The sequence below is a fragment of the Puma concolor genome, chromosome B3 (genome assembly GCF_028749965.1).
Source record: "Puma concolor isolate L17-30 chromosome B3, mPumCon1.1.hap2, whole genome shotgun sequence".
Lineage (NCBI taxonomy): Eukaryota > Metazoa > Chordata > Mammalia > Carnivora > Felidae > Puma > Puma concolor.
Window position 1 is genome coordinate 143,807,767 of NC_141672.1, and position 21,277 is coordinate 143,829,043.

At 55.0% G+C, this 21,277-nt stretch overlaps 1 protein-coding gene and 1 long non-coding RNA gene across 2 annotated transcripts; one reads left to right on the plus strand and one right to left on the minus strand.

Moving 5' to 3' along the window:
* Positions 1-367: 367 nt before the first annotated feature.
* IDH2 (isocitrate dehydrogenase (NADP(+)) 2) lies at positions 368-17,484 on the minus strand. The gene is made up of 11 exons (XM_025919009.2): positions 17,349-17,484; positions 7,135-7,226; positions 6,865-7,030; positions 5,138-5,298; positions 4,903-5,046; positions 4,085-4,221; positions 3,757-3,908; positions 1,578-1,690; positions 1,306-1,403; positions 1,124-1,216; positions 368-724 (listed from the first exon to the last, which is right to left on the minus strand). The coding sequence occupies exons 1-11, from the start codon at positions 17,461-17,463 to the stop codon at positions 640-642; spliced, it is 1,356 nt and encodes a 451-aa protein (XP_025774794.1). The 5' UTR covers positions 17,464-17,484; the 3' UTR covers positions 368-639.
* Positions 15,368-19,442, plus strand: LOC147580462 (uncharacterized). Its single transcript, XR_015252928.1, has 3 exons — positions 15,368-16,412; positions 16,605-18,007; positions 18,096-19,442. It is a non-coding gene; the product is annotated as an uncharacterized LOC147580462 (long non-coding RNA).
* The last annotated feature ends 1,835 nt before the right edge of the window (positions 19,443-21,277 follow it).

A 21,277-nucleotide genomic window follows, 5' to 3' on the forward strand; every position in this document is an offset into this window, starting at 1 on the left:
GCAAAGGGTAAATAAAGAGGTCTCAAGATGTTTAGGAGGTGAAAACAAAGCAAAAAAATCAATCAATCAATGGCAATGCAACCAGAATCTACCAGGAAGTGGTAACAATCCCCAAGTGGAGATCAGCATATAGGAACCGGATCGTGTTTGGTAATTTCAGGCCTGCACACCACAGGCCCAGCGGCTGGCCGGGCGGCTCCTGTAGAATTCAGGACACTCTCACTGCTGCCCGGTCCCCTCGCCTCACGGTGGCCCCTGTGAATGGAGGCCTGGGACGTGGGTGGAATCCACAGGCCCTTTGAGGGCCTCTTTCTCTGGGGCCCCGGGCCGGGCTGCCTCATCCCTCGGGCACAAACACAGCAGACGGTTTTGTGAAGAGCTTTTTAGTAGCTAAATATGGCACCATGTGTTCCAAGGGCAATATAAATTACAGTATGCAAAACTCACTGACTGGCTGAGGTAAAACACGCTGTTCCTGCCTCACATCACCATGAGGGGAAACACACAGATATTCTTAAAAACATCTTGCTTATAAAAAACGTCCCCTAGAAAGGCCTCCTGAGAGGGGCCGGGAGGCTCAGCCGCGGCCCGCTGCCCCCCCACCCCGGCCCGCCCGCTGCGGGCCGCGCCCCGCCCCCACTACTGGCCCAGGGCCTTGTCCAGGTTGTTCTTGATGGTGTCCAGGAAGTCCGAGGTGTTCAGGAAGTGCTCGTTCAGCTTCACGCTGCCGAGAGAACACCGTTCACGTGAGGCGCGGCTCCAGCCTGAGTCCGGGCAGAGCCTGAACTTGGGCACCCGAGGAGCTGCCCTCCCGTGCCCGTGGGGCGTGGCACGCCCAGGCTGCGCGTCAAAGGTTGCCTAGGGCCCGTCGCCAAAGGGCCACACAACTTCAGACATTTGTACAGACGGGGACGGCAAGGCTCTGAGCCCCTAGCCTCGGGGATGGGGGCAAACTCACAGGGTCTCAGGGCTGTGGACCTGGCCCACCCCAGGCCCTTGGCAGCTAAGCTGACCTGAGGATGAGGAGGGGGGGAGGTGCCTCTAAGAGGGTCCTCTGGCTTCTTCCCACCCAGGGAAGAAGGTCCCAGAAGGCCAGCCCCTCCCTGTGCCACCAGCCACGCACTTGCTGAGGCCATGGATGCAGCCCGCCAGGTCCTTGGTCATGGCTCCGCTCTCCACCGTCTGGACACACACCTTCTCCAGGGTCTGTGCAAACCTGCAGGGGGCGGGCCAGAGTGAGGCCCCGATACAGAGCCCGCCCAGAAGCTGCCCTGGGCCAGGTCAGGCCCTTCCCTCTCCGCTCACCTGATGAGGTCCTGGTTCCCATCCAGCTTCCCCCGGTGCTCCAGGCCACGCGTCCAGGCAAAGATGCTGGCGATGGGGTTGGTGCTGGTAGGCCGGCCCTGGGGGCGAGGGTCGTAGGGGGATCGGGAGCCGAACCGGCCAACAAGGGGGCCACCCGGACGCGACCGCCCACCCGTAGGCTGACGGGTCAGTCCCATCCCCCCAGCCCTCAGAGCCAGTGGGTTCTGAGCCCCTGGGACAGATGGGCATGCGACCACGGTCCCTACACTCACCTTCTGGTGCTCCCTATAATGGCGGGTGACCGTCCCATGAGCGGCCTCAGCCTCGATGGTCTTCCCATCTGGGCAGACCAGCACAGACGTCATCAGGCCGAGGGAGCCAAAGCCTGAAGGGTGGAAAGACCCTCCATTCGGTGCCGGCACCCACCCTCCTCAGACCACCGGGGTTGAGTCCCCCTGCCCTTCTGCTGGGAGGAGACCCCCTCAGCTCGTGACCCCCAAAGGCACCCAGGAGGACAGCCACTGTTTCGGGCTTGCCCACCCTTGTCGTGGGTCTCTAGAGCCCAGCACAGGGCAGGGGGGCGTTCAAAGTGGCTGTCATCAGCCTATTAACATACATCTGGGTTCCCAGAGCCTGGGGCCCCCAGAGCCCAAGACCCCAGGACTTCTGCCCACCCAGCCTGGCTCGCAACCGCACGGTTCGTTCACGCAGAAAGCAGAAAGCCTGCCACCAGCTACATCAAAATGATCCCTCTGTCTGCCTCTCTTGCAGGCTCCTTTAAAGCTTTGTGACTTATTTCCAAATTCTCCCAAATCCAGATGTCAACCTTTTCTATTGTCAAGGTCTCCTGGGATTCAAAAGCACCCCATGGCACCAAAATAAGAACTGTGTTAAGTCCCAAGAAGAAAAAAGCGAAAAACTTCTCCAGGAAAATTCGTTGTCTGAGAAGTTCTGCTGCTGAGACACGGGAAGGGGTCCCTTCTCCATGTTTCCTGGACCTTCGCACTCACCCATTCCTTGTTTACTTAAGGGCAACTTTCATGCCTCTCTCGTCTGCTATGGCTTCTCATCCTTCCATCCGAGATAGGAATTGTTCTAGTAAGAGGACCACTACCACACTTATTGAAATAAAGGCCAAGGTTTTATGAAACATCAGGAATTCTTATGCATTCTCCTTGCAACCCCGGGGTGGGCGTCACCTTCCTTCTCGGGAGCTAGACCTCAAACCATCTCACGTACCCTTCTTTCTCTTCCGCTCTCTGCTCTACACGTTGTCTACTCCCTACTCTTGTGGGGCACTGCTCTTGTGCCCAACACCACTGGGCTATTTCTTCTTTTCTTTTTTTAAGATTTTACTTTAAAATTTTTTTTTTTTTTCAAACGTTTATTTATTTTTGGGACAGAGAGAGACAGAGCATGAACGGGGGAGGGGCAGAGAGAGAGGGAGACACAGAATCGGAAACAGGCTCCAGGCTCTGAGCCATCAGCCCAGAGCCTGACGCGGGGCTCGAACTCACGGACCGCGAGATCGTGACCTGGCTGAAGTCGGACGCTTAACCGACTGTGCCACCCAGGCGGCGCCCAAGATTTTACTTTAGAATTCTATTCTATTCTATTCTATTTTTTGAGAGAGAGAGTGCACGCAAGTAGGGAGAGGGGCAGAGAGAGAGAATCTCCAGCAGGCTCCAGGCCCGGCGTGGAGCCAGACGCAGGGCTCAATCCCACGACTGTGAGATCATAACCTGAGATGAAATCAAGAGTCAGGCACTTAACCAACTGAGCCACCCAGGCGCCCTGAGATTTTTATTTCTTAAGTGATCTCTACACCCAACTTGAGGCAGGAAACCACAATCCCTGAGATCAAGAGTTGCCTGCTCTTCCGACTGAGCCAGCCGGGCACAATCGGGCTATTTCTTATGGCTACTTCTCTAAGGGTCTCGTCCATGCTTTATGTTGCAATCTGAATTATCTCTTAGAGGACGTCCAGGGCTTGGGGCTCTGCCATCTTCCCCAGTATTCGCCTACAGCCAACAGGTTGACTGTGCAAAACGAATTCTCTGTAATTCGAAAAGTACCCGGTTGTGCTCAAAACCATTTTTCTACTGGAGCCAACCCTGGCCCAAACCTGGAGGCACAGTCGCTTGGCTTCGTGGACAGGAACAACCTCACAGCTGACGCACCTGGCCCCTTAGAACTTGAATTCCTAGGTTCTCCTTTTTCTGTAACAGCAGCCTTAGTAATACACCAGTCCAAACCTAATTTGTGACCCTTCCTCCCTCAGATGCCGGAGAGCTCCTGCCCCCTGCTGTCCACGGGGAACCCTGCAATGAGACGGCCGGCCCCAGTCCTGCTGCCACACTGGACACATTTTCTACGAAGGGAGTCTGAAAATCCCCCCAGCCGGAGAAGACCCACAATCCACCCCTTGGGGAACAGGTGCTCCCAGCATACCCTGGGCCAGGATGTCCGACTGCACGTCTCCATCATAGTTCTTGCAGGCCCACACGAAGCCGCCTGAAGACTTGAGGACCTGAGCCACCATGTCATCAATGAGCCGGTGCTCGTACCAGATCTTATTCTTGTCGAAGTCGGTCTTATAGTGCCTGGGAGCAAAAGGGCCTGTTGTGGGGAGAGGGCGGGAGGCTGACAGGTTGAGGATCTCTCCTCGAGCCGAGCCAAAAGCACTGGGACGGCGGCCACCCCGTAGGACAGGGGCCCGGGGGGACAGGAGAGAAGGGCTGTGGGATCCCTGGGAAGGAATAAAGGGAGAGGCTGTTACTTGTCAAAGATTTCCTGGAAGATGTCCTTGAAGCGCCCGTCGTAGGCTTTCAGGATGGTGTTCTTGGTGCTCATGTACAGCGGCCACTTCTTCTGGATGGCGTACTGGAAGCAGCTGTGCGCAAAACCCGAGATGGACTGCGGGGGGAGAGAGGTCCCTGGCGTGGGGCCCGGCCGGCCTGCGGGCTACCAGCCCTCCCTGGGCTCCCCAGGTCTTAGGCCGTATGGCTGGGGTAAAGCTAACTCCCCCAGCCCACCTGCCTGTCTCTAGAGTTGACGGTGTGTCCCAGCCTATCCTCTCTGAGCCCTCCATGACTGGCTCAGAGAGGGTCATGTGACCTAGGCCTGGAACTTTCACTGGAACCAGGAGCAAAAGACGCTCTTTTCTGACAGGGTAACCAAGTCGGCAGGGGTAAGCCTGGAGCTGCCGGTGGTCACTTCCTCACAGCCTGAGAATGAGGCCAACCGCAGAAGGAACGAAAGCCAAGAGACGGGGAAGGGGCAAAGACTGCTCATCCAGCTTGCTTAAGCCAAGAGACCAGACAACTAACACGCCCCCAGAGGTGTGTCGGGGAGTGAGTGCGGGGGCATCTGGCTAAGCGGGGGTCTGTCTTCCAGCCTCACTCCACACCAGGTCCACAGCAGGTCCCCCCGAAACATAGCCAAGATGCACTGGTCCCCTCGAAACACAGCCAAGACGCATCGGCTCACGGGCCTCGGACCTTCCTCAAGCCACTGACGCGGGAGTAGTGAGCATCACCAACCCGAAGCTGCCCCCGAGGGAGGAGGGGACGCAGGAGCCGCCCGCCAGGGCCTCACCTCATCCGTGTTGTACATGCCCATCCCCACGCCGCCGGCAGGGAAATTGAACACTTCCCACTCCTTAGCGCCACTGCCATCCTTCGGGGAGAAGACGATCTTGAACGTGCCGGCCCGGTCGACCACAAAGTCTGTGGCCTTGTACTGCAGAGACAAGAGCACGGCTCGGGCCAGGGGTTCCGAGCGAGGGGCCCAGGCCAGGAAGAGCCGAGTCCCGCCTCCTGCCGTGGCCAACCTGGTCGCCATGGGCGTGCCTGCCAATGGTGATGGGCTTGGTCCAGCCGGGGACGAGGCGTGGGATGTTTTTGCAGATGATGGGTTCCCGGAAGACGGTCCCCCCAAGGATGTTTCGGATGGTTCCATTGGGACTCTTCCACATCTTCTTCAGCTTGAATTCTAGGAGGACAGAGGTGAAGGGACCCCACTGCAGCCCCCACCTTCCAACCAAAATCTGAACCCTGAGCAAGAACGCAGCCAGATGGGAGCCCTAAAAATCACCCTGGGGAAGGTCTAAAATATAAGTATGTGGGCTCTGGGACCATACTTCTTTCTTTTTTATTTTTTTTTAATGTTTATTTCTTTTTGAGAGAGAGACAGACAGAGTGAGAGCAGGGGAGGGGCAGAGAGAGAGGGAGACACGGAATCCGAAGCGGGCTCCAGGCTCCGAGCTGTCAGCACAGAGCCCGACGTGGGGCTCGAACCCATAACTGTGAGATCGTGACCTGAGCCAAAGTCGGACACTCGACCGACTGAGCCACCCAGGCGCCCCTCTGGGATCAGATTTCTTGGGTTCAAGGTCCAGCTCCACCACCTGTAACTGTGAGTTTTATGCCAGTGAGTTAACCTGAGCTATAAAATGAAATTACTGATAAAAATACCTCGCATCTTGGGTTGCTGTCAGGATTAAATAAACCTCTGTGGAAAGTGCCTAGAACAGTGCCTGGCACATCGGGGCTCCTTCAGCTAGTGTATTATTCCCACGTCATGCGTGGACGTAGCTCGGTCTGACGAACTCTGGCAGTATGGCGTCTCGCTGGACAGAGGCCAGAAGACCAGAGGGCAGGCCTCAGTACTGCCACGAACCGTGGAGTCCAGCCCACGTTACCGGGACTGTTGGCTCTCTACTTCCTTCTCCATAAAACAGGGGTACAGAAATCCCAGGGTTCAGGAGAAATGAAAAGAAACCCCACAAAGAAGAGCTTAGCACTTAAATGATCCCAATGTCCCAGGGTCAGGTACAAACCCGAAAGACGGAAGAAGGTCTGGAGTGTTTGGAAATGTGCTTCGAATGCTTCCTTCCAGCTCCCTCGTGCCGTAGGACGCAGGCAGAGAGAAAGAGCTCTGCACACCCCTGAACGACCCTTTCTCGAATTTTCCAAACGTGACCCCCTTTAGCCCCGTACTGGTGCCATTGTTTTGGGAAACCCTCAAAAGTGCTCCCCAGAAGCAGGGACCGGCAGCCGGTCCAAGCCTGGTGAGCGCACCTCTCTGAGACCCCTCCGCAGCCGCAGGGGGCAGGGGACAGACCCGCAAGGCCAAGACAGCGGCAAGACACTAGCGACGCTCCCTAGAGCCCGCTGCAGCTCTGAAAGATACAAGCTGACACGCGGCACTCCGCTGGCCAGAGGTGGCCCCGAGGTGTCTCTGTAAACCTGCCTGCAGGACAGTCCAGGAGGTGAGAGGGGCGCCCGAGGAGGCTGCCCTTCCTCTGACGGCTTCAGCAACGTGTCCGTGGCCCACGACACCTACCGGTGCTGGCCAGAGCCGCGCGGCACAGCAGCAATGCCACGGGCCTGGATTCTGCTCTGCCACACCCCACGTGGGTGCCAGCCCCTCACCGGCCCTCCTAGCCTCCTCTGCAGGAAACCCCACGGCCCCAACGCCTCCCGCAAAGTCGCAGGGAGACGGGGTTCGTGTCACGGCCCCCACGCCCCCAGCCCACCTGCCTCCGCACTCTCACACCTTCCACACGGGCCTCATCGGGGGTGATGGTGGCGCACTTCACAGCCACACTGTACTTCTGGGTGGCCAGGGCGGAGTCTATGGTGACCTGGTCGTTGGTCTGGTCACGGTTTGGGAGCCCCAGGTCGAAATACTTGAGCTGGACATCCACGTGCGGCAGGATGAGCTAGAAACAGATGACCAGGGCAAGGCATCAGCCCGGATGACTGTGGCTCAGGGGCACGAGGGGGCCTGCGCGGGGGCTGAACGCCCACTTTGGGAGGGAACTACCTTCTCCTTGATGAACTGCCAGATGATCCGGGTCATCTCATCGCCGTCCATCTCCACCACCGGCTTTGCCACCTTGATCCTCTTGTCGGCATCTAGGACCGGGCGACACGGAGCATCATACCTCTGGGGGAGGGGGCGCGTTCTGGGCGAGCTCCTCTCCTCCCCCGCGGGACCTGCCCTTCACCCAGGAGAGCAGTGTCAGCCAGGGCTCGGTTACCCACACTCACTCCCCCTCGGCAGGACCAGCTCCCGGGCCGGGCCGCCTGGTGGGGGGGGGGGGGGGACCCGGACCCCCCACTGAGGATGGCCAGCTAGGACTGAAAGATGGTGGCCTGAATCTGAACGCAGAGGAGCCCAAGAACCAGAGGTCCAGAGCCAAGCAGGGCCACCTGTCCGGGAGCAGGCAGGGGAGGGAATGCCTACAGGCTGTCGCCACCTAGTTCCGAGGGCAGGCGCTGTGGCCCAACCCCAGCGATTCTGTGAGTTTCCTCGTAACCTTGTTACAAGAGCCCGACTAAATCTAAGTGGGGACGGAAACTGCACTCGCACCTCCTCTGTGCCTGACGTGGTCCCCTACCCCCTTTGCGTGATTCCTTTTCATCCTCAAACCACTCCCAAAGGGAATATGGCTATCTCCACTCTGGGTGCGCCTGGGTGGCTCAGTCGGCTCAGCGTCTGACTTCGGCTCAGATCACGATCTCACGGCTCGTGGGTTGGAGCCCCGTGTCGGGCTCTGCACCGACAGTTCAGAGCCTGGAGCCTGCTTCGGAGTCTGTGTCTCCCTCTCCCTCTCTGCCCCTCCCCTGCTTGTGCTCTGGTCTCTGTCTCTCAAAAATAAATAAACATTAAAAAAAATTTCTTTAATGTGGTGCAACTGAGGCTCGGAGAGTTTGCCGGCTTCCTGCCAAAGGTGACACAGCTTGAGGACAACAGAGCTACCAGGATTCACACTTTCTCGGCGGCAAGCAGAGGCTTAGGGCACCCAGAATGAGACTCCGAACCCTTGATCCAAGCTGGCAGGCTGGCCAGTCCTGCCGGAGAAGCATCAAAGGTCCAAAGCGACAGCGGAGGAGGACAGGAGCCGTGCGGGGGAGGCTCTTCAAGGAAAGTCTGACTCATGAGAAAAACCAACAGTCTGGGAAGTGAATTCCTGAGAAAAATCAAGAAAATGACCCATCCAATTAAATCAGTGCAGGCTTGGGGCGCCTGGGTGGCGCAGTCGGTTAAGCGTCCGACTTCAGCCAGGTCGCGATCTCGCGGTCCGTGAGTTCGAGCCCCGCGTCGGGCTCTGGGCTGATGGCTCGGAGCCCGGAGCCTGTTTCCGATTCTGTGTCTCCCTCTCTCTCTGCCCCTCCCCCGTTCATGCTCTGTCTCTCTCTGTCCCAAAAATAAATAAACGTTGAAAAAAAAAAAAAATTTTAAATCAGTGCAGGCTACCTTGAGCGAGACTTGTTGAACCTTAGCCTGTAGCACAGAGGTACCCACGGCCTGGGAAGAAACAGCCCCTGCAGAGTAGGGAGGGCAACAAGACAGGTGCAAAACCTACAGCCGGGCCTCGACCATCAGAAGGCTCGCTCACCGCTGACACCCGGGCCGGAGTGAGACAGCTGAGAACTGACTGGGCTCTGTCCCCAGCAGAGGCCCCTCCGCCCTCGCTTAGGGCCCATTTACTCTTAGGTTACGCACAATCCTTACAGATGTCGTCGTGGATCTTCCGCCTTACCAGACACGAGGCGGCGAATCAGAAGAAAGGATTAGGATGTTCACTTAAAAACACCAACGGTCAGAAGAAGCGACATCTGCTAGGTGGACAGCAAGGGACGGACGTCTACGAAAAGCAGGCCCTGACACTGAAAAAGCATGACCACCTAAGCACGTTTACAACAGAAGTGACCGGGGTGCCTGGGTGGCTCAGTCGGTTAAGCGTCTGACTTCAGCTCAGGTCGCGATTTCTCAGTTCATGCGTTCGAGCTCCGCATCGGGCTCTGTGCTGACAGCTCGGAGCGTGGAGCCGGCTTGCGATTCTGTCTCCCTCTCTCTCTAACCTCCCCCCCACCCCCACACTCACGCACACGCGCGCACATGTTCTTTCCCTCTCTCTCTCTCTCTCAAAAGTAAACATTAAAAAATTTTAAAATAGAAGTGACCAAAACCCAACAGATCCCCCACATATCACTGCCCTACAACACACACCACAGCCATGACTCGTGCTGACATCCCCAACCCACTAAGAAAAAGGTGAATTATGTGCAGCGAAATGATTCACTATCCAAACATGTGCACAGATTTTTTTTTAATCTAAAAATAGTCTCCCAAAGATGTGCAAACAGGTTTTTTTGTTTTTTCTTTTCTTAATCTAAAAGGAATCTTGGAGGTTATTTAGGAAGACAAATGAGACCCAGGAAGCGTGGCTTGTGTCAATGTCAGAACTGATCCCAGGTCTCTGGCCCCAGTGTGGCCTCTGGACACCCTCGGGGGTCACGTATGGAGAAGCAGAAGGCAAACACAGACTCCAAACATTCCATTCCCTGGAGGACAAGGTGAGCTCAGCCGGCACCTCTCCGCCCCCCTTTCCAGGAGGCACAGGGGCCTTTGGACCCAAGCCACAGAATTCCTTCACCTTTCTGGGCTGGAAGCTTGTGTAGAAAGGGCTTTAGGACTCGCAGAAAGTATACTGGGCCACTGAAGAGCTAGCTTCGTTTTGTTTTAATTTTTTTTTTTTTTTAATGTTTATCTTTGAGAGAGACAGAGCATGAGCAGGGGAGGGGCAGAGAGAGAGGGAGACAGAGAATCCGAAGCAGGTTCCACGCCAAGGAGATTCAGTGCCAAGCCCGATGCGGGGCTCAAACTCAAGAAACCGTGAGACCATGACCTGAGTTGAAATCAAGAGCAGGACGCTTAACCAACTGAGCCACCCGGGTGCTTCAAGCTAGCTTAGTTTTTAAGAGCATCTCCTATGAGTTAATGTCATGAGAGCTAATCAAGGTTGTTTTAATGTACTGAAGCTACCATAATCATAATCCCTAAGGAGAATTCATTTGTGGCCAGTCTTAAAGGTTTCTGCCTCGCTGGGCTCCACTCAAGTTTTGGGCTTCAGACCCAGCAGCCTGTGGGCTCCGCACCTGCTCCATCTGGGAGTTCAATGTCACGATCACAGCAGGCAGCCCTCCCTGTGGTGCCTGCAGGTGTCAAACCCTCAGAGACCACAGGGCCCACTTATTTACAACCAGGTGCTAAGCACCTCTTCCTGAAACATCAAAAAATATAATAGTTCCTGGCCTAAAGGAGTATGAAAGGGAAAACCTACAGATAACGGAGAGAGAGCAAGCAGCCCAGTTATCAAAGTCAGGAGCACAGCCTCCTTGAAAGGGCCCTTCCCAGAACCGGGGGCGTGTGGGGGGGCACGGAAGCCAAAGCAGCAGAGACTCTTGATTGGCTCCCGCAGCGATTTTAAAAAAGCATATTCAGGGGCGCGTGGGTGGCTCAGTCAGTGGAGCGCCTGACTTCAGTTCAGGTCATGATCTCACGGTCCGTGGGTTCGAGCCCCACGTCGGGCTCTGTGCTGACAGCTCGGAGCCTGGAGCCTGCTTCTGATTCTGTGTCTCCCTCCCTCTCTGCCCCCCCGCCCCCGCTCATGCCCTGTCTTCTCTCTGTCTCAAAAATAAATAAAAACATTAAAAAAAATAAAAAATTAAAAAAAAAAGCATATGCATTGGTGACCAAGGTTTTAAAATCAGGTGATTTCAACAACACAACAACCACAAAAACCAATTAATAAATGGGCAAAGGACTTGAATCGACATCTCTCCAAAAAAATGATACATAAAAGACCAATAAGCGTATGAAAAGTTGTCCCACAGCACTCATCGATCGTTAGGGAAATGCAAATCAAAAATCACAATGAGATACCACCTCACACCCACAAGGACGGCTGCCAACAAAACCAAAACCAAACCCAAAACCCCAAAGCCGAAAACAACAAGTGTTGGTGAGCATGTGGAGAAGCTGGAACCCTTGTGCACAGCTGGTGAGAATGGACAGTGCAGCAGCTGGTACGGAAGACGGTGTGGTCCTTCCTCAAAAAATCAAAGTGGTCCTTCCTCAAAAAATCAAAGATGGAACCGCCATATTGTTCGGCCATCCCACTTCTGCATATCTATCCAAAATAAGTAAAAGCAGGGTCTCAAAGAAACATCTGTACACCCTCGTCCACAGCAGAATTACTCACAATAGGCAAGAGGTGGAAACAACTCCAGTGTCCCTCAAGGAACGAAGGGAAAAACAGAATGTGGTATGAGCCTTCGAGAGAACAGGACTCTGGAAACGGATCCAGGAGGGCTAAGAAAAACGTCCCTCCAAAAGGTTAAACGATGTTCACAATTTCGAGCTTCTCCCAGACTGGGCTCCCCGCCACTTAAATGTGGATGTGCTTGCTCAGAAATTGAAAAAGGAAGTGCCGCCATTGTGAGCAAGAGCGATGGATCTGGACCTTCCTCAATAGCGTTTGCTGCTCATTCTTTGGTCTCAAATTCCACAAAACCAGTTGCCCTTGGGACGGCCAGCAGACCTATACTGTGGCATACTTATATAAGCAACACGGCCACATTTCCCACACACTTTCAATCCAGCGACGATGAACATTTCTGAATTCTTAAAATAAATGAGAAGCAGTGATAAATAGGCAAGGAATTCATAACCATATCGCCCAAGCTTTGCACAATTCCCGTACCTTACCCAGAAAGTCAATACATTTTAAGTGGCATATTTTTTACGTGGGCATACACATAGAATGGAATATTCAGCCTTAAAAATTAGCAAGATGCGGACACAAGCCACAGCTCCAGCAGGGATGAACCTTGAGGACAGTATGTGAAGAGTAAGCCAGTCGCAAAAAGAAAAATACGTCTGATTCTCCTTACATGCGGTACCTAAAAGCAGTCAAATTCACAGAAACAGAAAGTATAATGGTAGTTGCCATCGGCTGGGGGAGGAGGGAATGGGGAGCTGTTGTTTAACGGGTACATACAGAGTTTCAGTTTTGCAAGATGCTGAAGCTCTGGGGGTTGGTTGTCCAACAGTGAGAAAGTACTTAACACTACTGAATGGCACACTTCAAAATGGCTAGGACAGGAAATTTGTGTTATGCACTATTTTTACCACAATAAAAATAAGAAATAACGGTTTTTAAGTTTTTAAAAATCTAAATCAGTCAAGGGGTGCACCTGGGTGGCTGAGTCAGCCAAGCGACCCGCTTCGGCTCAGGTCGTGATCTCGCGGTCCGTGAGTTCGAGCCCCGCGTCAGGCTCTGTGCTGACAACTCAGAGCCTGGAGGCTGCTTCAGATTCTGTCTCTGGCTCTCCTCTGCCCCTCCCCTGCTCGCACTCTGTCTGTCTGTCTGTCTCTCTCTCAAATATAAAATAAATGCTTAAAAATTTTTAATCTAAACCACTCAAAACAAAAGCAACCCAGGAGATTTTACACAAAGATTCCAGGCCTATCGCGTACCCTCCAGAGGACACAGGCCCCAAGGCATCAGAGTGGGAGACCCTGTGTGTGGTTCAGCCAATACGGCAGAGCCACCCCCATCGTCCACCCCTCTCTGGGTGACAAGAGATGACGAACAATCTGAAACCCAAGGAACAGCACGGGGGTCTCCCTGAAAGCTTCCAAGGGACAGCCACCGTGACATTTTCAGATGACATGTTGCACACTGGCCTCTTGGCCAGAGTGTGGGATGGAGTTACACCAGTCCACAGGGAGTCCGGGAGGCCAACTCTCCTCGAGGGTCTGGGATTCCGAGCACCCAACACCAAGTAAGGATTTCAAAACCCGGCGCCTGTTTCAGGATTGGCCTGCTGCTCCAAACTCAAGGCTAAAGGTCCCTCCCAAGATGGCCACCCCCAAGAATAAGTGCGTAACCACACGCCTGCCCTGGCTGTCGGCCAAGAAGCTGCCAAGCCGCTGCCAAGCCGGCGTGGCCCAGCAGCATGTGGGGAGAAGCCCCCAGTTCCTGGGAGCTCAAGAAGGCAGGGCAGCAAATCTGGAAGAGATTTCCTTGGGGTCATCCTTCACTCCTCCCCATTCCCTCACACGCACGTGCCAACCATTGAAACATCCTATTGGCTCTTCCTTCAAAATGCATCCAGAATCCAACCACTTCTTACCATCCCCAGGGCCAATAACCTTGCCAGAGTATGACTACACCCTCCCACCAGGACCCTGAAGCCAGAATGCGCCTGTTAAAATGTAAATGGGGGAGGGGGGCGGCGGGGAGGCTCCTGGGTGGCTCAGTTAGTTGAGCATGGACTTCGGCTCAGATCTCTCAGTCTGTGGGTTCAAGCCCCATGTGGGGCTCTGTGCTGACAGCTCAGAGCCTGGAGCCTGCTTCGCATTCTGTGTCTCCCTCTCTCTCTGCCCCTCCCTACTCACCCTCTGTCTCTGTCTGTCTCAAAAATAAACATTAAAAAAATAATTTAAAGATTAAAAGAGCTGTAAAAAAATGTAAATCAGGCCACAATACCCTTCTCAAAACCTTGCAAAACTTCCCTTTTCAGTCAGAGTAAAGGCCAAAGTCTTCAAAAATGTGTGGTCCCCACAACGCTTGACCTCATCTGTCACTGACCCCCTTCCCCTGACCTCTGCCTGGCTCAGGACTCTTCCCTCTCTGCTTCTCCCACAAGCAAAGGTGTACTCCTCCATCAGACACTCCTCCATCAGGCTCTCCTCCATCACTCACTCCTTCATCAGACACTCCCCCATCACACATTCTGCCATCACACTCCTCCATCAGACACTCCTCCATCACACATTCCTCCATCAGGCACTCCTCCATCAGACACTCCTCCATCAGGCTCTCCTCCATCACACACTCCTCCATCAGACACTCCTCTCCTCCATCAGATACTCCTCCATCACGCACTCCTCCATCAGACACTCCTCCATCACACACTCCTCTCCTCCATCAGACGCTCCTCCATCACACATTCCTCCATCAGACACTCCTCCATCAGGCACTCCTCCATCAGGCTCTCCTCCATCACGCACTCCTCCATCAGACACTCCTCTCCTCCATCAGGCACTCCTCCATCATGCATTCCTCCATCACACTCCTCCATCAGACACTCCTCTCCTCCATCGGACACTCCTCCATCAGGCACTCCTCCATCAGGCTCTCCTCCATCACACACTCCTCCATCAGATACTCCTCTATCACGCATTCCTCCATCAGACACTCCTCCATCACGCACTCCTCCATCAGACACTCCTCCGTCACACACTCCTCCATCAGACACTCCTCCATCAGACGCTCCTCCATCAGGCACTCCTCTGTCAGGCACTCCGCCTTCAGACACTCCTCCATCACGCACTCCTCCATCACACATTCCTCTCCTCCATCAGACACTCCTTCATCACGGCCTTGGCACCTGTTGCCCATAACCAAATGGCCTGTTTCCTTTGTTCCTTCGGTAACTCTTCAAGGAGGTCTTTTCTGTGCTTCCTGCCCCCCCCCCCCAAGTCCAAACCTCCACGCACACCTTCCTGGCCTCTTTGTTCTCCAAACGCCATGCTAGCCAACTTCTACCTTTTTACTAACAGTCCCCACATTAGCATTTAAGCTCCACACAGGCAGAAATCTTTGCCTCTTACTCCTGGCTCTGTCCCCAGCACCTTCACGTGCCTGGCACACAGCAGAAGCACGATAGTTGTTGAAGTCACAGATGAATGTCAAGTTACAGTCTATTTGGTCTATAGTAAGGGCTGCCCTGCCCCCACCTCCTGTTGGGATGAAATGTGCTCCTGGGATGCACTGCCACATAGAGGCCACTGAGTTCTTACCATCAGATTGCACCAGACCAGCACAGATGTATATATGGGACAGGGGTCTCTGCCAGGCAATGGGCAACTTGCCCTGAGAAAAAAAACTTGTGTTTTTTTTTTAATGTTTATTTTTGAGAGTGAGAGAGGGGCGGGGGGCAGGGCTTGAGAGAGAGGGAGACACAGAATCCGAAGCAGGCTCCAGGCTCCGAGTTGTCAGTGCAGAGCCTGATACGGGGCTCGATCCCACGAACCGTGAGATCATGACCTGAGCCACGATCAAGAGTCAGATGCTTAACCGACTGAGCCACACAGGCGCCCCTCCACTGGCATTTTAAACGTGTACACAAGTGTCAACTCCAGGGCAGGTCACAGAGCCCGGCTTCCAATAACCAGAAGGCAGTTTCCAGCACCTCATGACCTGAACGGAACCAGTGCCAGAGGCTCCCAGCTCAACTGGAGCACCTGGGGGCGGGTCCCAGGCTTTCCAGAGACTTCTCCAAACCTTCCAGGCCTAAACATGACCACCCAAAACACCTCTGATGGGGCAGCCCTGTTCTTATCTGATGCAGTTGAAACAAGCCTCGGGGAGGAACACATAATAACTCCCCAGGCGGGCCTCCAGAACTTTCAACAATCATTAAATAATAATCTGCCCTTGAATCTGAGAGTGCAGGCAAGTCACCAAGATCTGTAAAGTGAAGAGGCAGCGTGAGAAAAGTAAGAAGTTGCCAGGCAAGGAGTGAAGCTAAGGAAGGCCAGATAAGTCATTCTCACAGTGAGGGCTTGGGCACAGCCCACCCTCCCCTCCACGACATCTGGCTCATCAGAACCGCCACCAACCATCGCTGGAGGCCTAGGAAATGCAAAACTAGGAGCCGTGGCGTTACCAAGCAGCAAAGACACCAGAGTGTTTTAGCCAAAAGAAACGTATCCGTTCCTTGTCATCAAGGGGAATGCCAAATAGTCTGTCTCCGGTGGTGTTGCCGGGTGACAAGCTCGAAGAGGCCACAGCTGTAAGTCTCATGTCCAACTCAAACACTAAGCCTTCTCCCCATTAATAACCCAACCAGCTTGGGAACTTCTGGAAGGACCTACAGCTAAAAGAACTTTCTTTTTTTTTTACCATCAATGCAGGGGGCAAGAAGGGAGAAAATATCTTTACTCTCACGCTGTTTTGCTAGAGGTGGTTTGGGGCCTGGGGGCACTTGGAACCCTGGAGTTGCAGGGCTAACCACTTACAAGACAAATCCCAGAAGTACAAAAGCAGAAATGTCCCTTTCTCCTTGGCAGGAGAGGTGGGGGCTGGGGCCCAAGCTCTGCCCCCACCTTCCCCTCCCCAATTCTGGTCAGCTGCTCCCACACTAGTTAAAGATTACCTACCGGAACAGTAAGGCCAGGCTGCCTGGGCCCCACTCCCTCTTCCTCACTCTCCTGGCTCACTCCAAGGGGTTCCAGGCCAGGTCAGGAAAGGGGTTTCCGTGGCAACAGGCAAGAGACAGGGCCAAGGGACCTACATTCTCCCTGCCTTTTGTAGCTGGCAATGGAGAGCCACAGTCCAGGCCACATGCCACAGAGGGCAGCCTGCGAGGGTAATGGGGGTTCAGGTTAATCCTGCTTATTATGACCCGACTACTGTCTTCTTTCCTAAGCAGGGTGCTAAGGGCACCACAGAAGCAGGGAGTAACTAGTGGGGAAAATGACATTTTGGAGCAGCTGCCCAATCACCCAGTCTGGCAGTCGGGTGAGTGGGGCCGGCGGAGCAGCGTAGGAACCGGCTGGCGAGAAAACGCAGGTCAGGCCAAGGAGAGGCTCCAGGATGGAGACTTAAGTGCGACGGGAGGGGTGGGGGGTGTCCAAACAAAAGGGAAAATCAAAAGCACGCTCCTCCAGCTGTCGCGTAAATGGCTCCAAAAATAGCTGACGCGGGCCTGACAGCGAGGAGGGATTACAGCGCGCCCGGCTGAAAAGGAAAGGGAAGTGGAGGCCGTCTCCCCGCCTTTGTCTGAGCAGGGACCGCGCCGAGACCCTCCCTCTCACGGGGAGACCGGGCCTGGCGCTCCAGCCCCCTACTCGCTGGCCTGGCCCCTCCCGGGGCGCAGGGCGCGCAGGACACCCTCCGGGCCCGGGACACCCCCAGCACCCGCCACGGGAATAGCTGGGGGGGCGCGGAGCAGCCCGGAATCCCCGCCCGCGCAGGGCCGCAGGACCAGCAGCTCCCGGGCCACCAGCTGCCACCGTCCTTCAAGTCCCCGCCCCCCCCCCGGCTCTTTGTGTGCCAACCCCGCCGTCCCCGGCCCGCGATCGCCCCGAGTCGCGCTCCCCGGTCCCCGCCCGGGAGGCCGCCACGTCGCGGTGCCGGGCGCGCGCCCCGCCCGGACCCTCCTCGTGGCACTCACAGTGGCGCCGCGGCTGCTCCTGCAAGTTGGGGCCTGTCGGGGCTGCCGGCGCCCAGGCCGGACCGGAGCCGGAGGCCCTGCAGAGCGAGCGTACGACCCGCAGGTAGCCAGCCATCCCGCCGAGCAGGCGAGCGAACCGACCGCGGCGGGCGAGATCCGAGCGCCGGTGCTGCTCCCGGCTGCCTGGCGGCGGGCTGCCAAGGCCCTCCAGGCGCCCGGGCGCGGGCAGGGGCGGGGCGGGGCTGCCGGGGGCCGCCACCCGATTGGGCCTCGCCGGGGAGGAGGAGGGGCCGGGGCCGAGCCGGACCCCTCGGGAGGCCCCCGCGCAGGCCCGACCCCGCCCCAGCGCGCAGCCCGCGCTGCCATTGGCGCCGCGCGCAGCCCCGCTGAACTGCCGGGGAGAGGCGGGGGAGACGCGCACCGGCCCGCGAGCGGGGGCCGGAGCTGGAGGCTCAGGGCAGCAGGTAGCGAGCCGAGCCCCTCTCTCCAGGACGCCCTATTTAAGCCAGGGTGTCAGTTGCTGACGAATCAGCTTAATCCCCCCATAGTGAGCAAACTCCCGCGCCCTTGGCGTTTGCTGGGCGGAAACTCCTTCGCCTTAACCAAGCGCGGGTTCCGTCTTCCTGAACTGAGACCACGGGCACGTCGGCTCTTTTCAGGTGCGCTCTCAGATACTCCTGTCCCCTCCACGGGTTGCGTAGACTGTCCGGAGTCAAGAGCCGAACTCTCTCCTCTGCTTCTCCCCAGAAGGTCAAGCGGCTAATCCTCGAAGTCATCCGGCATAGCCAGAGTCTGTTTTTCCGCCCCCGTCCGAAATGGCAATTGTAACAGCCACAGGGCTCCCAGGAGACGTGGGTGCAATAACGTAAGTAAAAAGGCTCCGAGCACACCCTGTGCTCAGCGGTTGTAGTTGATGGCTTATCACGATCCAGATGAGTCCTCGTGCAGCCTGGACTGAATGAGCGAGCTCAGCCCCCACCCTGACAAACAGGTCCATGTTTGTCTGTTTACACGCACAAGACCATACTGATTGGTTCTGTCATCAGCGACTAAACTCTCCTCACCCATGTTCTTGAAATGGGACACCAGCCCGGGCTGGGTTTTATTTAGAAAAATCTGACCCCAGCCCCCACTGTCCGGGTCACACCATCTCACTCCGAACGTTAGCAACCAACGTTCTGCCCTGTGTCCCCAGCTCTCCCCTAACATTGCCTCAACAGTCAACATTGCCAGATGGGGCTGGGCCAGGAAAGCGACCTTGAATTACCGACTTTAGTGCTTCTTCTCCCTGTCCCAGCCAGACGGAGCTACTGCTTTGGCCCTGAGATCCAGCAGACTGGGTCCAAGGGGAGGTTGCTTTTGGACCCCCTCAAAGTCTGAGGTCTCAGTCAGAGGCCTGATCTTGGGCCAGCGTGTCCCAGAATGACTCCTAATCCCTTTCACTCCGTTCCCAATTCTCTTGCTCAAAACACCATCAAAGACCTTGGAGGCCTCTGGTATTTGGATTTATGCCATCCTGCTCTTATCAGGCACCTGGGCCTCAGTGTCCATACCTGTCAACGGGGAGAATGGACCCCCTGAGAATCCTTCTGGCCCAAACAATGAGATTCAGTTAATGTATGTCAACTACCCAGACTACCACTTCTGAAAAGGTCAGGAAGAATTTGCTGCCTGTCCCCAGGGGCTCATCTGTTCCTTTACATGGTAGACCAGGGTGTCAGAGGCCCCAGTGAGAGGCAGCACAGAAGCCTCGGTGTGTTCCAGAATCCAGCCCTCACCTGCACAGGGATCAGGGTGGGGGCACATGTGTTTTTCGCAAACATAGTAGCAGCCCAGGGCAGTTGAGGCAAAGTCTCGAGATTAAACTGCTTCTTACTCCCTGCCTCCCAGGGCTCCAGCTCCATGCCAGCCTTCTCCATACAGTGCCCGTTTGGCAAGGCAGCTGGTGGCAACTCCTTTGGCTCAGAGAGGTTAGGACACTTACTCAAAGTCACAGAGCCAGGAAGTAGCAGAACTCTAGTTCCTACCCATGTATGTGGCTCCTAGTCTATTGCTCTTTTAAGAAAAAAGGAGAAAACAGAATCCCTATTAACTACACTTCATAGAAAGATAGTGTTTAAAGGAAAAATGCTCAGATCCTCCAGTTTGGTGTCAGCAGAAGTGAAACTCCACCCTTCCATGTTTTTTTTAAATTTTTTTTAAATTGTATTTTAGAGAGGGGTGGGCAGAGGGAGAAAGAGAATCCCAAGAAGGCTCCACGTTTAGCATGGAGCCCAACTTGAGACTCAATCCCAAGACCCTGGGATCATGATCCGAGCAGAAATCAGGAGTTAGATGCTCAACTGACTGAGCCACCCAGGCACCCCATACCTTTCCATATTTTTAATCAAACTGCAATTAGTTATTGAGACGAGGTCATACGCAAGTTTTCTGTGGGGGGCACAAAAATGCTCATCACTCAATCCCTTTGGGAGCCAGACACACATGTGTGCAATCACCACAAACCAGGCACAAGAGGCAAGTGTCCCAAGAAGAGCTTAGATGACAGTGAGGCATCTCTCAAAGCCAAAACTATTTCTGATGAGGGAGAGCCTGGTGAGCGTAGGGTCAGAGCATCCAGCAAGCTGGCCCTTAAGGATATTTAAGATCTGGGAACACCTGGGTGGCTCAGTCGGTTAAGCGTCTGACTTCCGCTCAGGTCACGATCTCACAGTCCGTGAGTTCGAGCCCCGCGTCAGGCTCTGTGCTGACAGCTCAGAGCCTGGAGCCCGCTTCGGATTCTGTGTCTCCCTCTCTCTGCCCGTCCCCCGCTCATGCTCTGTCTCTGTCTCTCTCTCTCTCTCTGTCAAAAATAAATAAAACATTAAAAAAAATTTTTTTAATAAAAAAAGATATTTAAGATCTGGGAGAAGGCTGGACAAGAAGGCTGGGAGAGGTGAGGGGCTTGTACTTCACCCACCTGAGCATTAGTTTCCTGGTATGTTTGCAGGCAGGGCGTAAAGTCTGACAGTAGCCGTGAGGGGGTGTTGGGGGATAGAGGATCAGGACTGGGCAAGGGAGGCCAAGAGTCCCTGAACCGGGTGCAAGCCTGACATAACGTCCTGGCAGGACCCTTAAGACTCCAGAGACCGGGTAGAGATAGAATCAGCAGAAATTGCAGCTGACAGGACTTGGGCAGGGAGAGGAGTCAGAGTGACTCAGACTTCCATCCCTGGGTCCCTGGGACTAGAAGAATAGGAATGCCATTATTAGAAATCCGAAAAGAGGAGAAGGCAGGGTAAGTGGGGGGGGGGGGGGGGGGGGGGGGTGTTGATAGCAGAGCTATTTATGGTCATTTCTAAACTGATTTCCCTGCCAGCAGTCTGTTCCCGCCCCTTCCCAGTCACCTGACCACTGCTCCAACCACACCACCCTGAAGCACAGCCCCGAGAGCTTTACCCCACAGCCAGATACCTGCACTAGCTCCCCACGCCTGATACAGTCGAGTCTGAATTAGCCTATAACATTTCCTGGCCTTCACTTTCCTCACCGTCTTTCTCTTCTACTGTTTCCTCTCCCCAAGAACCCTAAATTTAGCCATTCCCCCAAACAGTCCCTGACTCTGTGCACTGCCCCTTCCTCCCATCAGGTAGACTCTTTGCAGTGGCCAGGTGGCCAAGCCCACCTTTTCAAGCCTGCACTGGGGGAAGGGGGCACACAGCATTCGTCTCCACCTAAGTTATCATGCAGGGTAGACAACTCCCCAGACCCCCTCCCGATGAAAGAGCACGCTATGCTACTCTGGTTTTAACTTTGTAAAACAAATCTATGGATAATAACAGGCAGGGTCCAGACGACACAAATTTGGAAGATGTCAGAATACTATTTAATACTTTTTTAAGTTTATTTATTTATTTATTTTGAGAAGTCGGGGGGCAGAGAGAAGAGAG

Bases quoted from the DNA above. Each gene is read 5' to 3' on its own strand.
- IDH2 (XM_025919009.2), bottom strand. From the start codon at position 17,463: ATGGCTGGCTACCTGCGGGTCGTACGCTCGCTCTGCAGGGCCTCCGGC. The intron at 4,222-4,902 runs GTGAGGCCCTGG...CTCCCCCCGCAG, and splicing joins GCATGTACAACACGGATGAG to TCCATCTCGGGTTTTGCGCA. The intron at 1,691-3,756 runs GTATGCTGGGAG...TCCACCCTTCAG, and splicing joins GTCGGACATCCTGGCCCAGG to GCTTTGGCTCCCTCGGCCTG.